General features: G+C 39.8%; 1 protein-coding gene across 1 annotated transcript in view; it reads left to right on the top strand.

Annotated features, from left to right (window-relative positions):
• The first annotated feature begins 332 nt into the window (after positions 1–332).
• Positions 333–12,339, top strand: part of LOC126383142 (choline transporter-like protein 5-A) — a 222,819-nt gene continuing 210,812 nt past the window's right edge. Inside the window, exons 1-2 of the mRNA XM_050033584.1 lie at positions 333–462; positions 4,967–5,015. Of these exons, the coding sequence (XP_049889541.1) occupies positions 375–462; positions 4,967–5,015 (137 nt within the window). The 5' untranslated portion in view covers positions 333–374. The remainder of the gene's footprint in view (positions 463–4,966; positions 5,016–12,339) is intronic.

Here is a 12,339-nt window from a genome sequence, read left to right as displayed (position 1 = left end):
ATGGTTGCAGGCTAATGATGAGTAATAATACCGGGTTAAGTTTTTTCAATGTCAGTATGCTGCATGATTCAATGTGATGCAAATTAATAATTTCTGGACTGTTGGTTAAACCAGTTTCTCTTGTTACTGAAATCTATCTGACCTGTCATTAACATCAGATAGAGATAACCAAGCAGTAGTGAACTACAGAAAAATACTGAACTGAACTAAAATAAGCTTGCAAGGTGTGCAGCTGGAGTCTGGAACAATATCACACAGGCGTCTCTGAGACAGCGCGAGCATAGAGTAGGTCTCCAGGGGGAGGGGCGGTATGGCTAAGGAACAGATGCTACAACGTACGTCTTTTACTTCCACCACCGGCAGCACCGCGCACCATGGCGCGCCACCGTTACTCCCCGAGCCGCTCAGCCGCCATACAGAGCGAGACAGCCGCTAGAGCTGCCCCGTACGGTTCCCACTACGGTGAGTACCACATCGAAACAGCCAAAAACAAGCCTAAACAGCTTTAAACAATGGACTTCTATAGTTAGTTAGTTATCTACGTCAATGTTATGACTATAAGGTATAGGAACATTATATAATAAGCATTATAATTAGTAGTTTAATTAGTAATTTAATAAAGCTAGTAGGTGGAGATTATCTGCATGAACACAAAGCACAGAACGTATTAACAACGAGTCAGGCTGGGTGGCTGTCTTCTCACTCACATACAGTCCTCCTAGTCACTTCGACAGATGATTAGAAAGCATGAAGGAATCTTGGCATTCCTTGCAGACCTGTGTGTGGTGCCTGCAATTATGCTGCGATTGTATTCCTACAGAGATATCAAAATAATGGTCTCATTCAACAGGCACAATAGCCTACATGTTAATGTGTTTGTGTATTTGTGGATCCCGTATTTCATTGGACATTCATTTCATTGAAAAACAAAACAATGCTCTGTAATTAATAGCTAAACAAGTAAACATTTCTGTCTCATGGTTTTCTTTTTTATTTGAAACACCATTTAAATATCAGTGAGTCATACTTGAATACATGAAGAAAACATTTTAACATCTATATTGATTTTCTGATTGATTGGGGACTGCATTTAAGCAAAACTATATCAAAATGTCTGTTTACAAACTCTCAGGCAACTCGTGTTTGTGAAGTACTGATCACACGACTGGACAAATGAGACTTATGGATTATGGATGGGTTATACTGCACTAGTTTTGTAAGAGTTTGTAAACAGATGTTTTGATAGTTCTGCTGTTGTTAAACGTTGTCCCCAGTCAATCAATAGATCAATATATTGATATATGGCATTTTTCGTGGAGGCTTATGTGAAAAACATTTTCTTCACAAAGTCTAGGTAACACGGCAACTATTTTACAAATGGTAATTTTGGGGGTGAAGTATTCCTTTCAGCTACCAAGTGGCACCTCAAGGGCTGAAAAATGTAGCCAACATGGAAGTACTAAAAACTGCAGTTCTTTGAACATTCACTTGAGACTGGCTTCAGAAGACAGTCAGTTCCTATAGACCCCCATGTTAAAATGCCCAACTTTACAGCAGCAATTAGTATGTTTACAGCCTTGTACAAAAAATGGTTTTGGTCTCTATAGCTTATTTCAACATCCATGACAATTGTACAGGGGGTTATTTTTTTTTTAAAACTCGCCCGTTTACATTTTATGAAGACTTAAAGTCATGCATAAACAGGTTCAACCACTTGGAGTGACAAGCTGTCTGCTGATAGCAGAAGGCAGATGTTAACGTTATCTTGGAGCATGACTGGGCAAGCTTAGGGCAGCTGCATCCACGTATGCAGCTTCCTGTGTTGTGAGCAGCATGACAGTGAGGAGAGCTCACTCTGCAGCTAAGTCTGAAGACCAGAACGTCCCTAGAGATACACTGCATGCTGACTGACAAAAAAAGAAAGCCCTACATGACACCATATAAGTGACAAGTTGTCTGCCGAAAGTGTCCTCAGCTTCTCAGTCTGATCCACCCCTCACTCCTCCACAGCTCCAGCCTCTCGCTCAAATATGGTGACTTCTGGCTCCAAAAAACCAAGATGGTGACGGCCATAATGCTGAACTCAAGGCATCTAAACAGGAGTCCATGAGTGTTAATTTCATTGACGAAAACCATGATAACAATGAGATGATTACAAGCTAAAAATAGATCTTGAAAATAAAAACTAAGACAGAATCAGTGTTTCATTTTTGTTGACCTGATGAGACGTAATGAAATGTTAGTGGTGGAGTTCTGGACATTGAAAGCCAGGAATGGCCATGCTTGTAATGATCCTCAAATGCCACATGAGCAACAGGCTACTAAACTCGAGTAAATAGTCTGCACCAGGAAGTTTCACTAGCCAGCAAAAACACTCACACTGAAGCAATGTCAGCCATTGGTGCGAGTTGTGAGCTGTAATTCAGCAGTACATAATCAGTCCTTTGTATCTGACTGTGAATGGTTGCAGATACACTGCACGCTGACTGACCAAAAAAAAAAAAAAATGCCCGACATGACACCATATACATGTTATCTCTAGAGCTGCCCCTTGACAGCTGGAGATTCAAATCATCAGTTGGACACCCCTCAGTCAACTGAGATTGCCTCAAATCAAGCAGTCTTTTATTTATTTATTTATTTTTTTAAACTTTTTTTGCTAGCTTGTTTACCATATTATGTGAAAGTACCGCTGAACCTTTTCAAACTTTAAAACTTTATAGGGAAAAATAAAACAAATTGTTGAATATCAAAACGGGTACAGCCCTAGTTATCAGCTCACTGAAATGGCCTGTGTGGATGCTGAAAATATTCGATGAACGATCATTGTTCTATTATATGGCTGTATAAAGTCCAGTATACTGCAAAGACTGCTGTCAGTCTGGATCATACTGAAAAACTCAACTTACATTGCATTTAAAGTCAACCTGCATACCTTGTTCTCTGTTGTTTTATACTGATTTTTACTTCAGAAGATTTTGTAATTCTAGTAATTGGCTAATTAAGTGTTTAAAACAGCCTATGACAACCACACCAACAAAGGTGTTAGTAATTTGTAGCCTACTGAGCAGACTGTGACTATTTTGGTCAGCGGGATAAAGATTAGCTGAGTATTACTGTTCTCTAATGCCATCAGCTGACCTCAGGTCTGTTTGCTTCAACAAGAATGCTTCTTACTCATCAAGTCTTGTTGTACATTAACTGTCTACTGTACACTGCTTTAGAGTAGAATACAATATATTTTGCACACCAAAGTAACTTTCAAATTTTTATTTGTGCTTATTGTTCATAAAATGTATGAGGATAGCTTGCATTATGTGTGTGTGTGTGTGTGTGTGCGTGCGCGCGTGTGTGTGCTGGTGAGAGGATTTGATGGAGTATAACACATAAGTACTTTGTGATAAGGCCTGGCTAAACACCAAACAAACAAAACACACTCTCAATCAGGAGTGTGTGTGTGTGTGTGTGTGTGTGTGTGTGTGTCTGCATTCAGATGAATTCCAGTGGTGTAATGGCTTACATATGTTACATATGCCACCATTTATTATTCAACAGTACGTGAATTGCATACTGTTTCTGCTATTATTTATTTTATTTATTTCTGTTGAATATTACATCTTGCAAACACTGAACACTACAGCGGCATAAATATCCTGCAATGGGTTAGCATGAGCAACAGATAGATACAATCCGACTGGTACCCCGGTTAAAAAGCTCACTTATGGAAGCATTTTGTCTGTAACGCTGAGGGTGAAAGGGATGTGGTCAAGAGCCACATTGTATACATGTATGTATAATAATATAACATTACGCTGGTATGAGCAGATGTAGCTAATGTTAGTTCTGAGTGTTGGAATCGTTTGCACACAAAGCTGTCAAGCACTGTGGGTTACAGGCGCCACAGGGATGACTTCTTTTTGTAGGCTGATGTAGAAGTTAGCGTCACCCTGACTTCCTCGTAAGAAAGCTTGTTTGGATTATACTTTTTGGATTTTGGATAATTGCAGAAAACAAGCTCTGCGGCAAACACAAGTTCATGATGCTTAAATACACTCACCAGAGGTAAAAAGGTACTGTCAGGCTTTAAGCAAACTATACTGCTGTCACATGACTGCAGCGCCAGTCCCATGTTTGATATTGGCAGCTTAGAGCCATAGGGCCTCCCGCTTGGTGTGCAGGGGCCTCATTGGGCAGACAGCAAAGTAATTGGAAAGGTTGAGCAGTGCTGGTGACACAGCTTGGTGTTTTCCCTTTTTTACGCCTATTTTAAGCACCTCTGACCAGGTAGCTTGAAAGTCAGGGGTCAAGCAGGCAGACTACCACAGGATTTGCAGGATTCCACTTTATTCGTCAGTGTCTGACACCGGAAGTCACTGCCCAATAGCTGGATTTTGACGACTTCGGAGTGAGACCGGGTTGACTGTGGGGACATCGTTAAGACATGCGACCATGGTGTAGTTCCTTTACAGCCTAATGTTAGCTTTATACCTCTGGTGATTGTATTCAGGTTTCAATCATGAAAGTGGTGTTCATTAGTGAATATTATCTTGCTGGACAGAATGTGTAGATATCATAAACGTTTGTTTGCCACAGAGCTTATTTTTTTTCAATGAGCCAAAATCCAATGGAAAAATCCCGTAGGCTTTTTGATGACGGAATCGGGGTGGTGCTAACTTCTGCTTTGGAGCTACAGAGAGACTGTTGGTTGCGGCCACCAGCTGCTTGCCTAACGAACAACATGCAGATGCAGGCTTGAAATTTAAAACAACAGGGTAGACAATACATCTTCTATACAGTGGTTCTGAACATCTGTTAGCTGTGTCGACTGTGACCTGTTGACTTTGAGTAACTGTCTACTATACACCTCAGCCACTGTTTATTTTCTTCTCCTCTCACCAGGTGTTGAGGTGTGAGTAGGTTTGGCCCAAATCCATTCAAGCTTTTAATTTATTTTTGTGTCTTCTAGGAGAACCACACAGGTTTGATCCTTCCTTCAGAGGTCCAGTCCGCAGAAGGTACCTTCATACTTCCTTTTTTTACATACAGAACAACAGAATATTGGCTGGATAAACCTTGGGGCAGCTTCCACCTGCTCTCTGTGATCACCTACATTGTGTTTTAATACAGAGAAAATAGTAGATCTTAATAACATAAGATATGTTGACAACATCAGCATACACAAGTTATTGTCACAGCTGTGTTGTCAGCTATGACATTTACCATGAATAAGAAAAATACAAAGTAGGTTTGTCCTATCCACACTATAACACCAAGCCAATGTCTCAATGCTTATCCACACAATTTTGTCATCTGCTATGTAACAGACAGAACTGTACATGCCAGCTGTCTGTGTCCTCATCTACTTTTGAGTAATCACAATGTGTCTGATAGCAGGAATTAGCGAGCAGCTAGTAGCAAGAGGAAAACGCAAACCTGACAGACACTGTAAAGATGAGCAACTGGGAAGACAAGGAATTGCGTGCCGTCCTTGCCCTTGCAAACAAAGAGGCCATGAACCATCAGATGACGGGAATGGTGAGGAACAGGCAGACTTACGAGAGAATCGCTGAAGGACTGACTAGCCGCAGCTTCCCTCCCACGTCACTGTTTACATCACACGCTAATCTACACGTTTTGTTACTTGCTCACGCCCCCCATTGCCCCGAAAAAGGCACATTCTGTACAAACAAAAGTAGGTAGGCAGCATTTTGCTGCACTCACGGATTTTGTTTTTAGTGACATCGTAATTCGGTCTGTATCCAGATCGTTAGTATGTCCCTTTAAATGAGTCATTTAATAGCATGGCCCCACTGACCTCTTGCAGATTAAAGTTGCAGGCTGTTAGAATCACTTGACTCCACAGATGATTTGTTCATTGTGGGAAATGGAAAGGCATTTCACGTAACCTCAGCCCATTCAAAATGGCAGAAAAAGTCTTTTGTAGTCAGGTTCAGGTTCAGGTTACTTTATTGATACCCAAGGGTAAACTAGTTTTGCAGTCGAGAGTCAAAACATCCATCACAGTTTGAACAATCAAAACAAAACATAGAACACAGAATACAAGAAAGAAATTTAAAACGACAGAAAGTGCTGCAACCCATGAAATAAAAGCGAATAATTAAAAACGCCAAGAGCAAAATTCCCTACAAGACATAGGTTAAAGGAATAAAAACAGTTCAGTAGAATATAATAAGAATAAAACAATGAGATAAAAATCAATCAATAAATAAAAAATAAAGATACATGCTCCGAAGTGACTGTCTTGTGCAGTTTTGTGCAAAGATTCTACAGCTAGTTTTCCAGTGTGATTGCAGCTGGAACAAAGCTGTTTTTGTATTCTTTAGTTCTACAACTTGGGACTAAAAACCTCCGTCCAGAGGGAAGAAGCTGGAACTCGCTGTGCAAAGGATGCAAACTGTCATTTAAAATGGTCGTGGCTATCTGCTGTAACTGTTTGGTATACAGGGAAGAGGGGTTCAGCTGGGACTCGCCAATCAGCTTACTTGACCATTTCACAATTTGATTTAAAGAGTTCTTATTCTTAACAGAGAGGCTTCCGAACCATGACACCAAGGAAAAGGATAAAATGGATTCAATAAAAGCATGATAAAACAGGGTCATCATGTTTTTGTCTAGATAAAAATAGGACAATTTCCTCAGACAGTGCAAATGCTATTGTCCTCTTACACACAGCCTCACAGTTTTCTTGAAAGTTCAGTTTAAAATCAATAATAGTCCCAAGATATTTGTAGGATTCCACACATTCCACTGACTGACCTTTTATGGTTGTGGCATCATGTGTGTTAGTTTGTTTGCTAAAATCAATTAACATATCCTTTGTTTTAAGTTGAAGATGTGACTCTTCACATCACTGCACAGAGTCATCAACTATAGGGCCGTGGTGTCTTTCATTTTTCTGGAACAGACTCACAATAACAGAATCATCCGCATACTTAATAATTGTCCTATTTTGATATTTGCTCTGGCACATGTTTGTGTAAAGGATGAACAGAAGCGGTGAAAGTACGCATCCATCCGACAGGACTTCATTCACTCTTACTCTCTGCGTCCTGTTAGTTAAAAAATCCAAAATCCAACCTACAAGATTAGAATTAAAATTAAATTGTTCTAAAAGGCGCTTGGCCAAAATGTGGGGTTGGATTGTATTAAAAGCAGATGAAAAGTCAATAAAAAGGATTCAAGCATGAGATCCACTTCCCTCCAGATGCTTAAAGAGCAGGTGAAGCAAGGTGATTGTGGCATCCTCTACTCCCCTGCGTGGCCTGTAGACGAACTGCATAGGATCAAGTGCATTTTCAGCGATCTTTAAGATTTCTGACCTTACCAAATTTTCAAAGTTTTTCATTAAATTGAGGTCAAAGCAACAGGTCTAAAATCATTAAAAATTTTAGGGCCACTAGATTTGGGGACCGGGACCACTACAGCATCCTTCCAGACTTTTGGTACATGTTGTGTCTGCAAGAATTTATTAAAAATGTGGTGGAATATGGGACTCAGCTCTTTTGTACCTGATTTGGTAACACTTTATATTTAGGTACTGTAATAAGCACTAATTAATGCTTAATGGGCACAAATTAACAGTTAATGAGCACTTATAAGACGGTATAAGATGCTTATTAACATTAATAAGACTAGACTAAGTGTTTATTACAGCATAACTGACTGAGTTATTATTGCTTATACTGTATGAGCATTATAAGCACTTAATAGAAACTTTGGTAGCAGTTTATAAACCTATACTAATTATTAATAAGATGTCTGTTTACATTAATTATAATTTATAAGGGTTAATTATAGAATAGTAACCACATTTATTATTGGTTTATAAGATACTATAAGACCCTATAAGATGAAATTAATAAGGTGTTTATTAACATTAATGACACTATAAGAAGTTAATATAAATGCCATATTATGGTTAATAAATGCTTAATTATGCACATATTAATAGTAAATAATGATCCTTTGCAGCTACCGGATCTAAAGTGGGAACAGTGTCGTATAAAAGTTAATAACCTATTAATATGCACTTATTAACAGCTCATAATGCATCTTTGCAGCAACTGGATCTAAAGTGGGAACAGTGTCGTATAAAGGTTAATAAATTATTAATATGCACTTATTAACAGCTCATAATGCATCTTTGCAGCTACTGGATCTAAAGTGGGAACAGTGTCTTGTTGACATTCACAAACTCTTTATTATGCACTCACTGAAGTGCATAATTCTATGAATTATGCACCTATTGCAACATCCAGATATCAATCATTATTTCAACATTAAAGAATTCTGATGCGTTCTTTTCACTCTAGTATGTTATTATTTTCTTTAGCAAAGGATCATGGGAATCTCACTTCCTCAAAATGGCATACTAAGACAAACATGAGTTATTTGAACTTAAGAATTTGAGCAGATTGATTCAGAGTTGGCTGCTTAATTCACTCGTGATGAGAATTCAGCCTGCCAATGGTGGTGAAAACACAACATAAGGACATATTTCCTTTTCATATTGATTTTTAATGCAACCACTATTGTCAAAAACAGGAAAAAAGGATTGGAAACCCTAATAGTTGAGTTCTAAAAAAATGCCTGATCTGAGTTCATTTGGCTTTTTCAAAAGTTTTGTTACTTAGATTGACTGTTCGTGAATACAGTGTTCCACAAAGCTCCCTGTAACCCATCAGTTTTCTGAAAGTGAGTGACAAAAGTCTCAACATCGGCCAGGCCAAAGGTGGCCAGGTCAGTGATGTCTTCAGGCCAGTTGCTTAAGTCAGACATGGGGGCAGCGGCCTTCAAGACACCCTCGTCAAGGTTGCCAAACCGCGTGGTGAGGTTGTCACAGAAGCCATTGATTAGTTTAGATTTCACTTTGTGGAAGTCACCATCATCCACTTGTTTCCTGTTGAGTTTTACACCAGAGAAGGTGTTTCAGGGAAGAGGTCCCACTTCATCCAGGAACTGCTTTAGGTGCTGACCTGGGACTGTCTGAAATACAGAAGAAAAAAACTTTCATTGTCACGATTGCTAAACATACACCATAGCATATTAATTCCTCTCTAGGGAGTTTATTTTGTTTACCTGCATGGCTAGATCAGGGTCGCCATGGTTGTCTTCTGCAGTCCGTCTGACACCATCTGCAATGTCAGCCCATCCCTCTGAAAGAGAAGGCTCAGAATTAAACCCATAAACACATTTCATCTAACTTCCCTTGTTTTTAATCTACAGCCTAGTACTGAGTTACTCTCACAATGGCAGGGCTGCCAACTCTCACGCATTGGCCATGAGACACACGCCACACCCCCGATTTCTCACGCTGAAGTGTCCATCTGAGCCAAAACTAAAAAAGTCCCTGTTTCAATGCGCAATACACCTCCTGACCGCTACACTGGATGTTGGTGGCGCTGTGGCCCAATTGACACCGGGATTGCACTCAGAAGAAGAAGAAGGAGAAGGAGAAGAAGAAGATCGATTTCCCCCGCTCTTTTCAGGTATGTATGTTAAGTGTTTGTGCTCTTAAACTTTAAGTAACGTTTGCATATTTGTTTTTTGTGTGTTGTGAGATCATTTAAAGGCATTTTGAGAGCTTTGTACATATTATTTTTGAGGTTTCAATGCAGCTGTAAAAGAGTATACTTTGATTGATGCCTAATTAATTTTGTCTGTTTTATCTATACAAAATCATTCTTCTATGCTGCTTTATAATTGTATATTAATTACTGTATATATAGTAGTATATACAAATTAGAATAATTTGTTATCTATGTATAAAGCATCATATACAGTAGGTGCGTACATTTTGTTTTAGACAAAATTAATTATCAACCTTTACTCATCTTTCAAAGGAATGTAAGATTTTTTTTCCACTGTGTTCTTGGTTCATTCTTCATAGGTGACAGGGTTAAGTCTGTTCATGAGGTAGGGCTGGGCGATAAATCGGTTTTATCGATTAATTCGAATTTGTAGTTTAGGTTGATTTGTTTTAATGAAAATCGAGTTTCTATTTAAAATCCGCCACCGCCACTCCACGCTGGACTTCGGTAGTTCAGAGTGGGCTCACCCCTCCCCCCCGCGCGCTTGATACACATACATGGCAGCGAGCGGGGAAGAACTCGTTCTCAAGAAAGGGAACGAGTTCTTCAGCGCTTGTGTCTGTATCTGTGTGCTCACCTGTGTGTGTGTGTGTGTGTGTGTGCGCATCAGGGCCGAACTCCGCCGTGTGACAGAGAGCAGAGGAGGATTTTAGATGCGCACCGTGTAGGGACATAAATGACATGCCGTTGTGTAAATAAGATGAATAAGTGTTACCAACGGCAAGCTGGCAGACCCGCAAACTGTAGTAAAGGGACCTCCGAAGACCATTAGCTCCTTTAGCTTGTGTTAGCTCATTGTGGCAACAACACATAAACAACGGGACTTCATCTGCATTAAAGAACGGCACTTTATTTTCAGCACTGCAGGGATGATGCACAGCCTCTCTCATCAGTGTCTGACTTTTACATAGAGGGAAATAACTCAAAAACAGCATACAGAACTGCTTAGGCTTCTTCACTGTGGCTGCTCGATGTAAACAACATAGCACATGCCTCACTTTCTTCCTGGGGCGCATCTGTCTGACGTCACACACCACACCCGGCGCACTAACATCTCATACCTCCTACATCAACTACACACATACACACACACACACACACACACACACACACACACACACACACACAAGCCACACACATCAGGCTCAGCCTGTAACATAAGGCTATTTAGTTTGTTTAATAAAAGGACAAGGTATAGACCTGTTCTATAGGAAAGGTAACCTTAAATGACTTCTGTTGTGATCCAATATAATGATAGGGGAAACACTGCCGTATGATAAGAAAGGGGTCCGGTGGAAAGCGATCACAGATGCAGTCGCAATGTATATTGCAAGATATATATATATATACATAGGCTACCGTGGAAAAGTCAGGTTTATTCACATGCTGAAAGTTTTGGACCCCAGGTATGTGCTACCAGGTCGCAAATATATATATTTTTTTAATTAGGAGGGGGAAAAAACTGATTTAACTTGTGAATCAGATTTTTTGTGAAAAAATCGGAGATTTTTTTTTTAGGCCATATCGCCCAGCCCTATCATGAGGCTTGCCACCTTTGCAAAGCTGGTCCTGGTGTTACCCCACTCCAATGCAGATACAGAGAGAGAGACTAAAACCAGGAACAGCCTGGCTCTGGATGGAACTCTGTCATCAATAATGACAATAAAGATGGCTGGCCTGGAGTCCTGCTTCACATGGGAGCCCTCCCCAGAAATCATCAAGGTCTCAAAAAAGGCCACAAGCAAGTACAACAAAGCACACAGATCTTAAGGACTTTGACAGTAGCCTCCCTATTTTCGGAATTGTTTGTATAAATGGTTAAACTTTAATTTGATTTTTTTAAATTTAAATTGGTATTAGCTGCATGTAGTTTGGGGATGTTCAAAAACGTCACAATAACATAGCTTTTGGGGGTTTTTAATTTTTATTTAAGTGTTTCTTGCATGATGTAGCATATCTGTTTACTATTTGATGACTTTATTTTTATACAGAATCCCAAAGTAAACATGCACAAATTTGAGCCATGCTGTGTCTTGTGTCTTACTGTTGGGTCAATTGGTTCAATTGGTACACTCTGAGTTAGGCTAATACATTGAGAACTACTGATGTATGGAAAATGTTATATTTGAAAAAAACAAAAACAAAAAAAAAACATTTTTGCTGTATGGTAATGACGCTGAATGGGCCATACAAAAAATTGCAGTGTATGTGGCAAAATTTCGGTTGGCCCCACCAAATCTCACTCCAAGGTTTTTGGAAAAGTTGGCAGCCCTGCAATGGTTTCACAAGAGTGATAATAAAACACTTACACACTGGGCCTGATACAAACTTCCATTGCCAAAATGTTTGAAATGCTCCTTTAACCTTACTGACGGAGGGGAATGAAGTCAGGCTATGGCGTTAGCAAATCAGCAGGAGTTAGCATGAACATGATGCAGCCTATATCCATTAGCCTGCTCAACATAACACACAGTTCACTGATGTTCCTACCACATTCACTCTGCTCATCCTGCTTCACACAATTTACTGTCACTCTTGTATCAACCATATGCATCTTCACACACATTTCACTCACTTTAACTCACACAGAACGTCATTAGCGATGCACTTAACTACCGAAGCTATTTCTAGGGGCACTCTCCACAAGCCTCCACACACACGCACACACACACACACACACACACACACACACACACACACACACACACACACACACACACACACACAC

This window comes from Epinephelus moara, chromosome 21 (genome assembly GCF_006386435.1).
Source record: "Epinephelus moara isolate mb chromosome 21, YSFRI_EMoa_1.0, whole genome shotgun sequence".
NCBI lineage: Eukaryota > Metazoa > Chordata > Actinopteri > Perciformes > Serranidae > Epinephelus > Epinephelus moara.
This window is presented reverse-complemented; position numbering and strand designations above follow the sequence as displayed.